This window comes from Amia ocellicauda, chromosome 2 (assembly GCF_036373705.1).
Source record: "Amia ocellicauda isolate fAmiCal2 chromosome 2, fAmiCal2.hap1, whole genome shotgun sequence".
Lineage (NCBI taxonomy): Eukaryota > Metazoa > Chordata > Actinopteri > Amiiformes > Amiidae > Amia > Amia ocellicauda.
Genome location: NC_089851.1, coordinates 20,418,875 through 20,438,609, shown reverse-complemented (window position 1 = coordinate 20,438,609; position 19,735 = coordinate 20,418,875). Strand labels below are relative to the sequence as shown.

Below are 19,735 nucleotides of genomic sequence, written 5' to 3'. Positions count from 1 at the left end.
TCAAAATGTCAAAGAGCTTCAGTATATTTCTGTTTTAAGTCTACAGGAAGCTTTTAAAAATCTGTAAAATAGCAGAACTATTACCAAATCTTACTTGCATGCAATATACCCTATTACCTTTTATGTCTACATTATATTTTTAACAGTATAACCACTAGCTTACTTCATAAAGACACACACACACACACACACACACACACACACACACACACACACACACACACAACACTTCCAGCATAATTTTCAGAAGCAACCAGATAAGATGTTGGTTGCAAAGCATCTTTAAAGACAGATTTATGTAATCAATCACATGATTTATGTTTTTAAAGGTACAGAAAGCAGACATCATACACAGCATATAAAACCTCTGAAAAATGGCCCCTGAATGAGGTTTTAAAAAATTGTATTGTGCCACTTTTGAAAAGCACAATGTTCATGTCAATTTTATATAAAAGACTACAATATACCTCTGCAAATTTTACATCTTGAGTCTTGTTTTTCCCTTTCAAATGTTTAAAGTGTGAATAAGTGTTATCTTCAAAGCAGCTTCCTTCTCAATCTGCCAAAGGCCTTCATATTAAACACAAACAGATTAAAGCATCTTTAAAAAAAAAATATATATATATATATATATAAATAACTGGAAATTAAATATCAATGATTACAAATTAATTTATATTTGCTGAAGAAAAAAAAATAGCTTTCAGCATCCCTATCTAAGAAGAAATGCTCTATAAGAGGTAGCCGCCAAGAAAATTACACACCTCAGCGAAGTAGAATCCTCATTAAACCATCTTAAAAGTGAGCAGATTTCATTTCAAGAGTATATTTTCCCCTCTCTCATAAAGGTTATGGTAAGGTTACTGACAGTTTTAAGTAATTATGTTAATAAATTCCAGTTTGGAAAACATAAACCACCTTTCATTCGTACACTGTGGATGCAGCTGATCTCTTCAATCGGATAAGCAATGTTTACAAAGTTCCCATCCGCCAGGACGGACTGTGCTGCCAAACATATCATTAGGCCTCAGATATACTGGACAACTTACTTGTCAAATGACTAAAACTGGATTTAACATCAAAATGTAGAGATAATCATTGATATTGGAGCCAGGCAACATCTGCTTGGTAACAGACACTATTTTCTATGAAAGCCAAATGATACAGATAAACCTTGATGAACATCAGAGAAACCTGACTGGTGAAAGCTTTGGTGATTCATTAGACAGTTGTAATGAGGAATATATTTTCTAAAAGCTGTATGACTCCTTGTCCATAAGCCAATAGCCCATTACAGTTAACCTTCAAGATAATTGTTGTGTGACAGAGCTAATGTGAAGGGTTTTAAATCCATTACAGTGTTCCTTGCACACAGCTCAATATACTCACTTTTTCTCCTCTCTCGTTCCTTTAAAATAGCTCCCAGCCACTCTTGTTTCTCTTCTGGTGTTTTTGCCATGCAGACAAACCATTTGTTTTTTGCCGTATTGTGTATCTTCCAGCCATTGTTCACAATGTTTCCACTGCTGTGATAGTCAGCTGCAGACAAAATGATACCCAAAAAAGCACTTGTAAATTCTTTACTGGTACACTACAAAACCAGACCTCGTCTCTTTCTTACATGTGGCACAGCTTTCATTCATTATTATTTTTTAAATGTCAAACTATATAGCAAAACAACTGCGGTCAACAAAATAAATAGCTAAACAAAACTAAACCGAAAGAAGAAGGAAACGCACAAAGCTTAGAATAAAAGAGCATAATCACCACAAAGCAGTCAACTAAATATAACCTCCTTATACTTACCAGATCAGAACACTAAAATGCCTCATCAATTTCTATAATTACAAGGCAATAATGAACTGACAGTGAGAAAGAAACACACTAAAATAAACATAACGAAGGAGACGCAAACAAAGGGCATTTCTGAAGTCGGGAACAGTGTTTCCATGAAAGTACATTTAATTTGGTTAATCAAAAATACATCTGTAGTGATTTATAATTTATAATGCACTTTTATCATTATTTTTACACACTTATGTAATAATTGCTGTCCCCTTCTTTTAGTGTCACGATACAAACACAGTTTAGTGATACATCTCCTGTTAAACCTTTCAGGAGCTCATTCACTTAAGGTCTCTGTGTGTAATTATGAGCATCATCTCTCTGGGAGGTGGAAAATCATCTTTATTGCGTGAGAAGCTGCAGATTCGGTCTGGGTGTAACAAAATTCACTCTAATGGCAGTTCTCTACTTTGCTTATGCCTGAATACTCCTGGAAGCAAAGGCTTTTTATAGAGCAAATCCCAAAACTTCAGACATGCATTATAGAAGTGCTGCTTGTCCTCTCAATTATATTTACTGAATGTTCTGTTCATTATTGCTTTGATCCTTCAGTTCTTCAGAGCAGCAAGCCACACAATATCTGTCGAAAGAACTGCATCTATTGACCAATTTTCCAGTGTAGCTAAAGCAATAGCTTCCAGGGATTTCTTCCAAATTGATTGTGCCCTGAATAGAGTTTAATTGTAAGGCGCTGGATACTGAAAAATAACAATGACTAATTGCCAAGACTAATCTTATTTAGACCAAGTTTGTTCGTTCAGTGGCAGGGGGATGAGTAAAATGAATTGATGTGAAAGAATGGGATGCATTTGTATTATTATTTCTGCAAATGTTTATTGATTGTTTATTTTTTTGGTTATCTGCAAACCAAGTAAGTCAGTAACCGCTTCACAGTAACAGATCAAGTATGATGTGTGTGTCACTATATTACGCAGCAGCTTCAATATATATGGGACTAAAGATGAAACCATTACTTCAGACAGAGTTAATATCATGACGCCTCTATAAAACAGGTCAACCAGGCACCATGGCAAAAACGAATGCCTTACTTATAGTTTGTACAGTTAAATGAATCCATCTAAAAGACAGTCTTACTTGAAGTCCTCTTGGAGAAAATTATGGTTTCTACAAATATAACCGATTGTCAAGAGTGCATTTCTCGTCCAAGATACACTGCACAAAGTATAAGAAAACAATTCATCTCTCGCATCTATTCATTTTACCTCCAATATAACATTATTATGTAATCATAAGTGCTTCAAAATACCCACTCCACCCTGGTAATTACTTCCTCCCCCCCCATTATTTTTTATTTTTTCCGTCTGCCAGTTTCACTTGTAGAAACTAGGAAGAAATATAATAGCTCTAATTAGAATTCTTGAGTCATTACATGGATCTAAATAATTGGATTTGATCTGTGGAAGCTGTTTATTATTTTAGTTCTATGTCTACATTTAATCTTGGCTTTTGATCAGAGATATAAGGTACTCTAGCAAGTGAACAATAACCCTCATAGGGCAGATGGAAATTACTGAAGTAAAATTTTAGGGGAAAAAATTTGTCTTAGTTCTTGAAGCCAATGATAAATGAAAAGAAAGCATTTTCTTTGTATGCCACGTACTTGCTCACTGTCAGTTTACAGGAAATACAGATTCTCGAAGATAAAGGAAAATAAATTTAAAAACTGTATTTATATAACACAGGAAATGTTACAATGAGATTAAGAAATGGACACAGACAATGGAAGAATCTGTGGAAAACATTATAATTTGATGTCTAGATACCTAATTTGTAACCCAAGAGAAAATAACATGTAACTAAAACAAAATAAGCTATTCAAAGATTTTGCAGTTTGATATTATGCACAAGAAATTTGACTCACTATTATCTGGGAAAATTAGTAACATTTATGTCGACAATGCCTGAAAACCTATAGGCTTTGCGAAGATGAAAACAAAAAACATTACATTCACAGACAACATGATTATCTGCTGAAATGAAACCTCACATCTGCAGGACAAATTATTGAGAATAACTTGATAATACTGCAGCATGTCTCGATACTGCAGCACTAATACGTGTATTTAAGCATAATAAAACTTTAGCATTATTAGAAATGGATTATGAACTATGGTTACATTTGTGTTAAGTGCAATAAATAGACAAACATTTCCATTAGAGCCATTAGAGAAATATCTGCTCTACCAGTGCAGCCACTCAACTGCAGACTGTTAGTACTTAACTCAAACAACCCATTTAATATCTTTTGAGATTACTGATGCATCATCTTGAGATATACAATTATATATATATATATATATGTGTGTGTGTGTGTGTGCGTGTGTATGTGTGTGTTTGTTCTACTCCAAGAATGCAAGCAAAACTCATCACTTATAATGCACATTTCACAATTTTTCATCTGGATTACTGATCAATACAAAAAACATTTACCTGTGCCATCATCAACATTCTCCACTTCCATAACTTCAGTATTGATCCGACCGCGGAAGAGATAACGGGGTCCTTCTGTGGCGGCCTTGCTGTTTTTTAAACGCCTGTAAAGAAAGATTGGATTTTACTCCCACAGTAACTTTGCTTTCGGTTACTGTTTTTAAGGCTGTAATAGCAAAACAACAGACAATGTCCTAGTCCAGTCCTTGAGGGCAAGAGTCCTGTTGTAGGTTTCCAGACTAACTGAAATACACAATTAGTTGAATAATGTAATTAATACCTCGTTACAACAAGAGCCAGAGACACTGTGGCCCCTTGGGACAGCCCTGCTGCAAATCATTAACAAGACTGGAATTGTTAAGAGGTTTCATAGTGCCAGTTACATAATGTGGTATGGTATAGTAAAACGTATAGACTACAATAGAACATTCAAACTGTTATAAAGAGAGAAGGGAAATGGGAAGTAGTGCCACTGGTGAGGATCATGTATAGGTGGCAAAGCAGGAATCTTATAACCATGGATAACTCAAAGAATAATAATATATACAAAATAATAATAATAATAATAATAATAATAATAATAATAATAATAATAATAATAATAAATCATCATCATGACCATCATCATCATCACATAAAGCATATTACTAATGACACGATTCATGGTATGACGGTAATATGGGTCAGCAATGTAAAGGATTCAGCCCCATCGACTCTTTGAAATAGGCCAATTTCCCTATTGTCAGTTCAAACAAAGGTCCAGCCCGTTTGAGTCTTATTTACTTCATGTGAAATGGAACAAATAAATCAACAACACACTGAATGTCCATGACTAGGTGGATGGTGGGCGCATTTTAGATCTATCCGCCCTCCCCGTCTGACTGCCTGAGCCTAAAGGAACGACTTGGAGAAATACACAAACAGTTCGGACTCAAGCAGAACAGATGACTCCAGCTGTGAGGAAATGCTTTATTTAAATGAATCGCAGTGTGTGCTGTGTGTGGTTAGCACCCTGCTCAGATTCAACCCGCTGTGTCAGGCGTACTTCCGAGCACCTGATAGAGCAAACAACTGTTTCTCAACATGGGGTTGAGGCTAAGAGAATGAAGTCACAATAAATGGGCTCCTTTTCCATAGTATAAGCACTGTCATAGTAGCTAAACAATGGTATTATCATACTTTTTGAGTCTGGTTATTTAACTATCACTGGAAGGGTGAACGGTTCCGTTAAATAATTATCTAATGACTACAAACAAACATAAAATAAAATAAATGTTTTCTAAAGCCACCATTACTATATTTCATTGAAAAAACATGATGTACCTGTTTTTCTTCTTACAGTACACCAGGAGGTTATCAAAAAGAAAGAAAATGCGTTCCTGTATGTTTCCAGCTGATATTTTCAATAACACTCCATGCATGAGCATCTCTGTGCAAGTATCAGTGATGTTGGAGCCCTAAAAACACAAAGGAAGCAAAATGTTAAGCAACCGCAATTTGGGTTTACAAAAGAACTGTCTAAACTACAAAACTCTGGTTTCCTGTGAGTAATCAAGGATTTAAAACACATCCACAAAAATAAATAAAATGCATAGTAGCACATCACATTAAAGTAGAAATGAATTTGGGTGAATGTGTCAGGGGAGCAATATGTTATTGGGGATTAAGGAGGGAGAACAGTCTGGCAGGGATTTGTATCCCAGTAATCAATACAAAGCAGAATCCTGCAAAGACTGGAAGTTCACCCACTTTTATCAACCATTAAGGGCTAAATACGCCCACTTCTGCTGATTAAGTGCTCTGGGTGAAATGAATATCTGGCTAGACAATGATATTGGAGATCACTTAAGATCAAATTATTCTAAATGAGTGTGAAAAAAGCATTGCTTTGGGCACAGCTGAAGAAGGATTGGAGTGAGAAGGGAATACTGAAAATGCACAGAAAAAAAGCTTGTAAGATTATAATTACATCTAATTATTTCAAGTGTAGCATTTATCTTGCAAGACATAAAAATGTTTTAACTGAGTGGGACTGTAGAATGTTGATGTAAAATGATAAGGCCGAATGGGTTTGCATAACTGATAAAAAAGCAATAAAAAAATAAAACAAACAAACAAAATACACATTTTCACGTTTACGTATGCGGATTTAATGTTGCCATTTTCTTAGCGAAGTACAGGAGAAGAGTTAAAGAAATCTGATCTTGTACGTCACTGAGATACATGGATGTTTTTAATTATATTTGATTTAGAAAAAAAATCTGTTTTCTGTTACATAAATGTTAATAATGTCCCGACTGCTGCCTAACTGACACTTTTAATTGTTTGTTTGGGTTTCCAGTTATGTTTTCTATGTACAAATTTCACAAAACCTTTCCCCGATGTTCTGGCACACCAGCGTATTCACCTTTCTCTTATCTTTACAGTTTTATGAAATAGTTGTCAAGACCTAAGTTCACATGTGCAGAAATATGATGCCACGAGTAAAGCGGTGTGGAGTCCCTCACAGAGACCCTGTCCACTTAGTACCAGACCAAGGAATTGCTTTCATATTGAATATATAATAAGACATTACTATTCACTGTCGATCATAATCTAATCATATCAATAAAAACATTCACAAAGGGCATGGTGAACACATGCACGTTTCCTGATAAATAAAAATACAAAACCCTAAGAGCATCATTTTTTCTTACCTTGTCAAGAATTGGAATTTATATGGTACTTTGATCCCGTGTCAAAGCTAAAAATAACTACTGCTAGCTTTCAGAGCCAGAAAATGTGTTAAACATTTCCTTCTGGTAGCAAATCATTTGCTATTCCTCTTTATCGAACAGACGGATTTACAAGTTGCCACAAACAAACACAGAAGAACACACGTGAGAGGCAGCCATCTTGTTGTTTTCCTAGTTTCAGACCGTATTTGCATTACTGATTTTGTTTTAACTGCCTTAATTGAAGTTAATCTTGTCTGTAGTAAATTGAGATTACCAAAAACCACACGAGCATGTAAACTTTCTTATGTTCTTTTGCTCGTTTGTATTAAAGCCTTTGCTCAAGGTCAGATGCGTCTTTAACTTAAGCAGCCATGGTACTGTTGACTATTTTATGGGTCACCTTCTGGAGACGGTTTTGGCTGCACTATTGAAAAATTAACCTTTCTGAGTTGAGGGTGTCTGAAATGGCCTGTGCAAGGATGAGGTACACAGACTGCCTCCTTAAAAACACTCATTTCTGGATCTGTGCTGTACAAGAGAACAACCCCAACCTCAACTGCCTTCCTTCCATAATTATCTATATAAATGGTCCATCTCTCTGACATGGCAAAAGCACTTTTCAGTCATGTCTTGAATTTTAAATCATCACCTCCACCCCCATTCAAAAATTCAGAAAAATCTAAAAACGATGCCCTGCCTTGTTAACCAGAAGGCCAGCCATCGATGGCAGGCTTTGATGCATGCAACTGTGAAATGCTGACAAGTTGATCTTGACTTACAGACAATTCAAACATTCCAGTTTCCAGTGATTGGCAGCCCAGCAATGCATAGGTATTAACATGGTAATTCCTCAAATATTGGACCGATTATCAAAAGCTCATATAGTTTACAAAAATAATGTTTCGGGTCATCTCTTTGCACACTTGCACATTTAATGTTCTCAGAGCTTCTCGACTGAAACGGCAGTATTTCACGCTAAATGATTACAAGCTGCTTAAGATTAAATGTGGCGGGGAAAGTAAATTAGTTTTGCAAAACCTTCCAGAGGCCACTGATGAAGCCCACAGAGAGGGCGAGAATCACTATCTCGTTACAGTTAGCTGTGAAGAATCAGTCGGTCCAATCAGATGTTTTGAAGGGAAAGATCCAGAACTTGTAATGGAAAATAAGCCTTGCCTTAAAAATATGTTGCAATATCTTAGTCTTATGAATAATAAATAAACAAATAGTTTAATTAACGAATACAATGAAATCAAATACTGCCTTTTAATATGAATAAAGCATCCTAAAAGACGACAGGAATTCAGTGTGTTCTGCCAAAGTGACAGCGCTGGGCACTGGGTTGGGCAGCTAACAAGGGTCACTCTACAGTGATGCAAGGATCACACAGCTGTGCATAGGACCAGGAAATCCAAACCAGAGTAAATCCAGCAACGAAGAAAATGTGCTTTATCTAGAGCGGAAGGGGGGGGGGGGAGGTTGCATACCTGGACAAAACAAAGACAAAGTCTGCTGATCTTTCCAATAAATTAAAGTTTTATTTTTTTGTCTGGCTTCCTCGAAATTAAAAATACAAAAAAGTGAGATTGTTCATTAAATAATCATTTTTTAAATAATCAACTTTAGCAAACAGCATGAAGCTTATTTTAGATCCTGCTGTGCCAGTCTGAAGAATCCCCACCCAGCTTTAATCTAATTTCTGAAAACCTTGATAATTCTTTACAGATTTTGGTCAGGAAAATATATATTTTTTTACACTCAGAAAAGACAATCTCTGGCAAAGAGCCGATAATAGACCAGCAAAGGCTAAAAACAGATCTGAGATCCCAAAGGTCACTGCATTTAATAGCATCAAGCAACATTTAAAGAGAAGTCACAATGAAGAAATTGAAGTAAATTAGTACAGAATACTTATTAAACTATTACAATAGATATGATGCTAAGTATACAATTATAAAAAGTGTATTAATATATTGCTTAAAAAACGTGTTTTGTAAGTATGGATGTTGAAGTAAAGTAAGATCAGATGTAAGTGTGTAAAAAGTTTATAATATTGTGAGTTGCAAATAATTAATTAAATCAACATCATTTAAAGACCATGTCTTTTTAAAGACAAGCCAGGACATTTTCCTCATTAATGTTTTACCAAATGGTTTTGATTTGTGGTATATTTTTACAACGTTTGATGTGGAAACTCTGGCAGGCAGAATGTATACATGTATTATCTGCACTAAAGATGTCCTTTAATCCCAACTGATCATTTAAAAAGAAAACAGAAATGTTAATTACAATCCACATGTCAGATGAATCTGCTTGTTTGTATATTTCTTTATGCCACAATAAAAGGGAAAACATCAATAAAACAAAGAATTCACATTTATTTGAAATTCGCATTCAAATTACTCTCAAATGGTAGTACCAGGATGTACTATATCTACATATGGCGAAAGTGTAAACATTGTCATTCATGTTTATCTATATCTTCTTCACTAAAATAAATAAATGTATTTCGAAGACATTCTTAAATACAAACTTTGAGTCAGATAAAATTAACTAGATCACAAGAAACACATCTTTTCCCAGCAGTATGATTACACTCAAGCACCAATAGTGTCTTATTGTAATAATAAAAATGACACGGAACGGTACTTACAATAGTATCATATAAATCTCTGCTGTGTATTCATCTGCCAAAGTGCTAAAATTAATGGCAATTCAGAACATAAAGCCCAGAAGATGTTTTATTCTAAGTGTTAACTGCCTAGTTCATGTGGACATGCAGAGATCGGTCCCTCTCCTAGTTAAAAATATGTCATTTTGTAGTCACACTTCACTTAACTGGATGCTCTGTACTGCTTACATAAGCATACTGCTTGGCTCCCGCACAGACACAGTGCCATTGCGCCAATCTGCGATTCATCCTCCTTTGTCTAGAGCGGCCTCTCATCAAGCAAAAGAATATCAACAGCTCGAGCTAGCAACTAATGGGGTTCTCTCTCAAACAGCTCTCTGTCTCAGCTTCATAATGGATTAAAGCAAAATCAATTACATAACCACTTGAGTCCATACTGAGAACAATCACTTTGATTGTCAGTTCATGTTGCCACCCTTTAGACTAATTTGTATAAAACTGGGATAGGAAGGCATTTTACTGCACCAAATGAATTTAAAAAAATGAGAATTTGAAAAGTAAATCTGAACAAGAGATATTGATAATAATCATGTAAGTTACTTTTTATGTTTATTTTGTTTTCGTGTCAAAATGGTAATTCAGACAGAAAACATAAGGTCCAGTGAAGGAACATGAATACATTTTCTCAAGCACTTGGCAAATTTACATCTGACATTTTGACAGTCTTCACACAATTCCAATTTGCACTCTAATGAGAATTCACAGCTTGATTATGAGTTAGATTATTTCTCATTGATTAGTCTCATAATTATCTATACGTGTCTGAACTACTTTCTCACTTTTTATTGCAAGATTGCTATAGCTCTGTCACACAATTTTATGATTTTATAAGGTTCCCAGAATGAACAGGAAGCAAGCGTGTCATTTATGACTTTATTATGTTATTAAGCAAACCAGTCTATTCTGTTGTTTTTCACCAGATAATATATATTTCTAAATGTCTGTGCAAAAACCTTTGAAAAGGAATGAAAAGTATAGTAAAGTATATAGAAGCTACTGTGAACTGAACATCATGCTTTAGATATTTGTCCAGTGAAGCATTTACTATGGTATGTAATCGACCAGTGACTAAATTACGTTAACTACACTGAATTGTTTTTATGTTGTTTGGGTGGTGTGCTCTGCTCTAGCTTTGATTTTTAAGCACTACAAAACATACTGTTCTATTATGCCTGTAATTTTGTACCAGTCTGAGTCATCTCATCACACAATCTTCTTGAGGCTTATAAAAAAATTAAAATAAAGTATACCTTTTATTAGTATACAAATCAGCACAGATGGGGATATTATGGAAGAAATCAAAAGAAAGTAAAAATGGGATGGAGTACATTTTGAAGAAACAGCATGCTGTTGATAGAAAATCTACCCATTTGCCTTAAGAAAAACATATTTGATTAATGCTCTCCACCCGTGCTCACTTATGGCTGTGAAACCTGGTCACCTAATGCAAAAAAGTATACAGAAACTGCAGACAGATAGATATGTTTTAATAACTCACTCTGCATAACCTTGATGCCTTTCAAAAAATCGAATTTTACAAATTACGAGTGTAAAGAGTGTAGGTCTTCAATTTGATGGCCAGAAAAAAAGGTCAACACACCAGAGGTTCAAATAACTTGTCAACTTTGCTTTTGAGGTTTCTCAGACTTCCATCAAACACAATCTGTGTTAGGACAGAAAGAGCACGTTCTGCATGTACAGACAGACAGGAAGACAGTACTGTGACATAAGTGGAGGGTTTTCTACTCTCCATTCAAATAACTTCATACAAATAAAAGACTGTCTAGACATTCATACCTCCCATCCCTCAATATGGGACTGCCACTCTTCCAGGACTTCCAGCTTTTCCATCTGTCTCTTGGCCTCATTGATGTTGGAACAAACCGCCTTCATGACTTGGAGAGACTCCAGTACTTGGGAGTAGTCATTGTGCTTCTTTGGGGTCCTTTTCAGCAACTCCTGATCATTGAAACAATCCCAATTCCAATAAGAGTGTGTGGGGTACACATTTAGAATAATAGGTTTTGTTAAAAACTATTCAACTATTTGTTAAATCAAGCAACTATTTGAAAGTCTACTAAGGAACAAGTTACATATCTGTGCCTATGGCCGGATTAAATCAAAACTTTGACCCACCCGCTAATAGGAAACTACAAACCTGTACATCATAGCGATTAGAAGAAAGTGGCATCTTACTAAAAATGAAGCCGCAACTGAGTACAGTTCTGTAGTTTTCTATTAGCGGATGGGTCAAAGTTTTGATTTAATCTGGCCTTAGTCTAGATAATTCAGCACAATCAGCATATACTTCCATTTCATTGAGTTGATGGGGTTTAAAATTAAATGTGAAGTGTCTGTCTACTACAGCTGAAATTAATTAAATGGTGATTTACAAAGCTTTTTTACAACATATTGTATTCATAATTCACAATGAAAACCATTTTCCATCAACAACAAAACAAAATCATAATTGTGAGTTATTTTTAGGAGATTCCTAGAAAGTGATAGATGAACCTGGTGTGTGCACATGAATACTACACAATGTGATGTGATGTTTGCAAACTGGAAATGTAATTTATTTTCATCACCAATTAAACATTCCTCAGTGATATAGAATATCCCTGTAGTATTTCTTGAAAAATACACATGGTAACTTTAATAGAACCATGCTAGTCATGTGTCCAAAGAGGCAGCATTCAAGTTAAACACACTTACTCTTAAGAGAAGGGGATATTTGCATATCCTCTGTATGGGGGCTACCAGATAGCCTTCAAGTGGCACATCTGTGTTCTTCCTCCCTCCTAGCAGCATGCAGTTCTGAAATTTCAAAAGCAATGATATGAGAAAAAAAGTGAAAAAGATAGGCCTTCCAAAACAAGGGTCTAAAGTAATGGTGAATTTACAAAATGATAATAACTTCTGTTACTGATCACAGCTTCTACCGGATCAAAGGCTTCAGACCCCTAGGGCCACAGTTCTGCGGTGAAAAAACAAGCTGCTTCTACGTAGTGGCTGGACGACCTTTTTCTATCCGTCTAAGGTCAAATCATGAAAACCACAGGAGCGATAGAAAATCTCTCTCAAACGGCAAATGTCACCATGTAAATTGCTTTTCTACACTTGGTGTGTTGGCTTCTTGTAACATGCTGCACAAATTAGAATGTGGAGGAATATCTAGAAAATGATTCAAGTAGATTAAATTCCAAATATAAAATTGCTCAGCGTGCCTGTCAATCATGTTGTATTATAGTGAACTAGGGTGCCTAGTTTTACACTTTACACTAAGAAAAGGTGAACATTAATCATTTAGTTTTTAGTATTAAGAAAATGTTGTATTGAAGAGAGAATAATAAAAATAATGTGGCAAGGCATTTTGGTAACAAGAAACACTCAATAACAGTAAAAGAAGTGTCAGTAAACATGCATGGGTTAGTAACATAGCTTTTAATGCCACAGTGTAAGGCGGATTAACTATGATAATCACTCACTCAAATGTGTATTAAGTCTACTTACAGTGTGCATTACAAACAACTCACTCATTCGGACAGGGTAGTGAAATTAAGAATAAAACCAAAGAAGACTATAGCTTTGTCCGTCTGGTAATGAGACTGGACTTCTGCGCCTTTCCTTTCAAGTTAAAACATCAAGCCCCTGTTTTAGCTGCTCCAGCTGGTCCTCCAACACACTCAAAACTGTGAATGTCTCCAGAGGAAGACAGTAACCCTGACCTCAGACTTGTCTCTCATTCTGACAGCTGGGGGGATGCCTGAAGGAAGCCACTGCAAATGGGAGGATCACTTTGATCTGTGCATTTGTAAGCTAGAAATAAAGTCGGATGTATTGTTCTGAAGGTTGTCTGCCACGTGAGGACCCGAAGAACATGTGAAACTTCATACTGTGTTATTGGTGTCTTTAAGAGGTTCAGGAAGAGTGTTGGCATTACATTACAAAATAATACGCAAAAAGGTCTAGGAATGGGATTAATTTATTTTGCATTTACCAAGTCCCCTGAGAAATGCCAAAGGCCAGGGATATAGCATTTCAAATCCACACACAGGGGGACACGTCTTCCTACGATGCAGAGCTCATTAACTGAAGTGTGGAGCTTACTGCTTCATTGTTCATTGCATCTCAGAAGTGCCCACTTAATATTTTAATCCTATATTGTGTCTGTAATTGTAACACAACCCTTGCTAACATATTAGTGGCATTCAGGAAGTGGCAGGGTCATAAAATGTTATAATGTATTTTTTAATTGCAAAACCAACACAAAGTTTTTGTTCATCACAGATGTTAGGAAGTCAAATGAAAGAACATGTCTTTAAGGAAAACAAGCAGACATTTAAGTAAAGTCTCTTAACTCCGAATCCGCTGTAGGGAACAACATTTCAGTTTCATATTACAATATCTATCCACTCCTTCAAGGTGCCAAGCAGTCACTGGTCACTGCAGTTAAAACACCAGTCCCTACCAGTAAACATGTCCGCACTGTCCTTATCTTGTTCAGCTCCAGCAGCAGCCTCTGTGCTTTTTCGTGGTTACTGCAGTATTCATCGTAGATCTGAAATCTGTTCCTCTGGAATAACAAAAAGAAGCAGCTCCTGTCAGATGTTGTAATGTCTTGTACATCATGCCAATTTAGCAGGCTCTCATTCACACTTCACCAGTTCTTGGGAGCCAAACAGCTTCACTACCTTACAATGACAACAAATATTTTCATGAATGACACCATAAAGAAAAATATATGTACATTATAAATATGATTAGTTTTTCACTTGCTGGTGATTTAATCCTTAATGAAAGCATAAACATAAAAGTGATTTTAATTAAGGATTTTAGTTAAGGAAAACCTTAATCATAGTTCAGATAAATAACTTATACATGTGTTTATCTAATGTACCAGCACAGTGGCTCCAGCTATGGCAGGACTGAAAGTGATTTGGATACATCATTTGTGCTGTACCATGATGAATAATTATTCGATGGAGCTGATTAAAAATGCAAGCAAGCAAGCACAGACACTGTGTGTAGACAACGTTGTCAGTTACTTAATTGAACTCATTGTAGATTAAAGATAACAGTGAAATTAATGTTATCTTTAACCACTGATTGAAGACATCTCTTTGGCCATCTGCCAAACCTATTCTCACACCTCCTTGTTCAAGCTTTGCTCGCACAATTTTAATTCTGAAGAACAGAAGCGTACATGTTTTCAAAAAATAATTATTCTGTATAAGAAATGATAAATTAACCCTAAAAATCTGATCATTTTGTAAATCTCTCAACATTTCTCTTTATTCATTTGGCATGGTAAGGAGATGGTAAGAAGACAGAGGGAGAGATAATGTCAAAGAAAATAGGTTAATTCTCATGTTGTTCCAAAGGACCAAACAGATTATCACACATCTGAACAACTGAAGTAATGCATATCAAATTAGGCTAAAAACTATAAAATAATAATAAAACCACAGTTGTATTTCTCTTCGCCCCCCCCACAATAGAATTAATGTGAACAAAAATACCTCAAATGAGAGGAAGCCATTCAGCCTGTCTTGCTGAATTAATTAGTTAATAAACATGAATATAAAAATATGTAGAAACAGATATCATGTAATACTACATTTTGCTTTGTGATGTTGAGACTCAGTTTTGAACACCTAGGGGAGAAGAAGAAGAGATCTACAGTAAAGTTATCAGTTGTATTCGTGGAATCGATCTCTTTAAGGAACACCTACAAACTGTAGAAAGCAGCGGCCGATCTCATGGTGGGCATTGGGCTCTGGCTGTAGCAGCTCCTCCACCATGGAGAGAAAGTCTCTGTGTACCAGCAGGATCTCTTCAATGTTAGAAAACAGCACCTGAAAGACGAACAAACAAATTAGCCAGGCTGTACTGAGAGAAACAACACAGACATGCAAGATCGGATTCAACTGAAGGTGGTACTGGTTTCTCGTAAGGTCTATTTAAAAGGAAACTCTTTCTCCGAATCGACCATGTAATTTAACAGGAATCAATACCACCAACCTGCTCTATAGACCATCTATTCACTCTTCAGCTGCTTCTAGTTTTCATGTTACAACCAAACACCACACACTGTGACATTTAACTGTATCTGGTGTTCCTTCAAAGCAGTTCAAGACTAAGACAAGAGAAGAGGTTGAATTAGAATTGTGATTGGTTAACATTGAAAGATGCCATCATCAGACATCACACTAGAAATGAAACCCATATCTGGTATAAAAACGATATATTGGATGTGGTTTTAAGGTATGGATAGGGTGGTTTTGCTTAAAATAATGGCATGAACTAATTAATTGTGCTTTACTTTTTGTCCGTCAACAATATTATTACCATAAAAAGTAGTAAACATTTTACAGCACGTATTTAGTGAAATTCAAGTAATATCTGAAAGAGAAAATTAATATACTGCAGTAACAAATCCTGGCAAGGTGACTGTCTGCAGTTCAAGGCTGTTCATGACAATGTGTGGCTTCTCAGACAAAGTGAGAATTGCTGTTCCTGGGTGTTTCAATCGGTTTGATTGTTTTTCATGGGCTTTTGCTGTTAAAAAACGATCAGAAGCATACTATCCAAATAAGAGAGATTATATGTATTTTTGTACATCAACACCTAGGGAAGAATAACTATCTACATCAGGACCAAACGAGAGAGTGCACTTCTTCAAACACAAAGTCCACAGGAATGGAAGTCTACTAGCTGTTGGCTAAATACCAGAAACAGATGTAGCCAGAAGAGAGCCTGCAGGAAGAGAAAGAACAAAGCCCACACCTGCTGGGGAGAAAATCTCAAAACAGAACCAATCCTTTAAAAACATTCAATAGAGTGTGAACGAACAAATCTATCATCTATTATCGCTCTTATTTTAGCTTTCCAACAAATGACAAACAAATTCTTGCCATCTTTATGAGGGAACAAAAGAGGGGAATAAGCTGTATCCACCCTAACAACATACACCATTATTTCTAGTGTGTTGTTTTTCTTGAATATCTTTTATTTCAGCATCACGTACATTTGTTTCCTCTTTCATATACCTCCCCCCTAAAAATAAGAATCAACCGAAGTGGTTACAGACGGTTATATAGAAGAAAAATATTGTTTAGCTGGTTTACAATATTAGTTTTTGCCAAAGTGGAAAAGTGTGAGGTTTTATATAATCACATAATTAATGTTGCACATTAATTGACACCTCCTAATGTACATACAGGCATAGTCATGTCGATATAGAAATTAGACAGAAACACAGCATGAAGCATTGTAACCGTAGGCCTATAAAAAGGCACAATGAATGAATATTTACTCACAACTTTGCCAGAATAAGCAAACTCTTAGTCAGATATACTCCCACTCTGTGCTTTCAATTCTTCATTGTCATTTTCCTCCAGTAGGAATTGGATATAAATAGAGTTTTGCTTACAGCTGCTTCCTTTTAAAATATCTTCATTCAAAAGCCAGCTATTTAAAGTTTAAAGAGTTCCTTAAATCGTAACAGAGCTTTATTTGATTTCCTTGTTTTCATTAACTTTTTCTAAAAATACAAATTAAAAAAAAACACCACGTCTATGTTCAACTACCATTCTTTAAAACAGATCTTACTTTCAATATATCCTGCAAAAGCCTAACTTTCCCAGACGCTTTACAATATATGCTGTCCACCTGTCAATCTGAGCACACCAAGCAGATTATTATATTCGGCACTAACCTTAACCGTTTCTTCAGTCACATTCTTATCCATTTTGGAAGCTGCATACTGGTTCAGACGGTGTAGTAATACCTGTTTGGGGGAAAGAGAAAAAATATCATCTTGATGTTTCACTTAACCTAACAGACAACTTCCTCATTATAATCTATTAAGCATACTTGCAGAGCAAACAGAGATATTAAATTGTCAGGGATTTGTTAGGCTAACTTTTTCTGGTATTATAATGATGATACTGTATTCCTCTTTGAAATCAGTTGACTATATATAAGCAAAACTTTAAAAATAAATGTCACTCAACTCTATAGGTCTAATCACATAATAGCATCTGTTCACTTTGGGGTTTTTTTGCAAGACGATGACAGGATGGAAAACAATTGTTAGTTGTATTAAAAACCAAAATAGTGTTTAATTCTGCAGAGTTTTTAATTATTTAGAAGTGTTTTCCCTGTAGTGCATCAAGTTCATACACACATTAGAATACATCTTTAATGATTTATTTGAACTAGCAGCAGAGAATGTAGCTCATATAATTTTCCTTTCCTGAAGCCTGAAAAGTGTAGGAGTATGTTACAGATGGAGGCCAAAATGGAAAAAAGGACAGAAAGGCAAAGGTGTTGACATCTGCCAGCTGGAAAGCACAATCGCAAATTCTACATCACAGCACTCTACAGTCAGTATATTTGGGCATTTTTTGGATTGCATATTTCAGCACATAAAAACCTATCCACATGTCACGGAATCTAAATGCAGGACCCAAGATTTAAAAAACATCTGTGGGTACAATTCAGGGATGGAGGAGATCACAGCCAAGAGCGCAACATTTCCATTGATCTCCTCAGAGGAGACACAAGCATTACGAAATTACACTACATTATCTCGTAGTCCACATTTCTGAGGGAAACATGCAGCTGTGAATAAGCTCGCCACTTGAATGAAATTGCTCATAGTAAGCTCACAATCTCATTACCTGCCAACGCAATCTGAGAGCTCTGCCGCCTGCAATTCACTGTATGCCTGGGTGCTTTTATGTGTCCTCAGATAGCTTTGTTCTTTCAATACAAAAAATTAAAACGAAAGACAACAGAATTGTGCTAGGTATTTGGTGAAAGGAAACAACAGATAACTGGTATGGTAGTTTGATAAAAACAATTCTGTACCTTAAAAAGCAGTTTTATCTCACAATGATGTCCCCACCTCACACAAGGTAGGGACAACACTGTAGATCAGATCTTACTATTTAGATCAGTAAGACAGATGGAAGAACCCAACCCGCAAACACAATGGGCTTACTAAATAAAACCAGGAGCAGAGTGTCACCAAGACAGATGTTAGTAATATTGCAGTGTGCAGACACTGAGCAAAAAACTCTACTGGTTAAATAAGGACAATTTATCATGCTGTTCTTCTGAGTAATTAAGAAGTTCTGCTCAAGTCTCCAATATGCAATGGCAGTCTGCTTCACTGGGTTAAAACCCTTAAACAAAAGTTTACTTGAACTATGAATTGGACACACATTCAGATTCTCTGCTGAGAAGAAAATAAGAAAGGTTGCTTTTCCAGCTTAATGATAAACAAACTAACAAATAACAAAAACAAAAAAACACATGGGCAGTTTATTCCATTCGCCCACCAAAACTTGAGTAACACATTTTCCTATTGCCAGTCATGAAATTAGCTCAACGTTTCCACTACTGCATAGTGGTCCTGGCGGCTGAAATAAAGATCTGGGTTGACTTTGTCAGTGCCTTTCTGAACACAGAAATCCTTCACTGGATCTCCATGCAGATTCCTCAATTATTGTTATGTACCCATATTTGATAATGCTTATGCTACAAAAGTATTAATCTGACCAAGAGGCAGAGGGGATTGAGCAAGTGAATAATTGAAGACCTTCATGCAAACAGTGTTTAACATCGATCTCTACAGGAAACTAAATATTTCCTGCGTTTACTGCATGCTGGATCCAAAGAGCAATCTGCCCATTATCGTCAGTGGAAAAAAATTAATCTGGAATGAAGGGTTATAAACTGTTAACTTCAGGTTTCAACTGGAAATAACTTCAGAAGCTTTTATAAGGCTTACACTACAAGCCAAATAAAAAAAGCTTAATTCTGCTATTAGGTTTAAATTTTTAATCTCACATTTGTAATACAAGCCTTATGATTAATAAAACAAAGCAAATTCACTGCACTCACAGCTGGGTCCTGTGCACTAGGTTATGAAAGAAAAATTAAAAGAGCTCCCACCGAAGAGAGATGTGCCAAGAGGTAATCAAGAGGTCAGTGAATGTAGCTTGCCATTGGCCTGCTC

General features: G+C 35.8%; 1 protein-coding gene across 1 annotated transcript in view; it reads right to left on the bottom strand.

Moving 5' to 3' along the window:
• The window catches only part of prex2 (phosphatidylinositol-3,4,5-trisphosphate-dependent Rac exchange factor 2), a 112,936-nt gene that overhangs the window by 74,104 nt on the left and 19,097 nt on the right, over positions 1-19,735 (bottom strand). Inside the window, exons 2-9 of the mRNA XM_066720793.1 lie at positions 17,426-17,497; positions 15,441-15,563; positions 14,177-14,281; positions 12,421-12,522; positions 11,503-11,664; positions 5,620-5,753; positions 4,297-4,400; positions 1,390-1,539 (exon numbers count right to left, since the gene is read on the bottom strand). Coding sequence (XP_066576890.1) covers positions 1,390-1,539; positions 4,297-4,400; positions 5,620-5,753; positions 11,503-11,664; positions 12,421-12,522; positions 14,177-14,281; positions 15,441-15,563; positions 17,426-17,497 — 952 coding nt within the window. The remainder of the gene's footprint in view (positions 1-1,389; positions 1,540-4,296; positions 4,401-5,619; positions 5,754-11,502; positions 11,665-12,420; positions 12,523-14,176; positions 14,282-15,440; positions 15,564-17,425; positions 17,498-19,735) is intronic.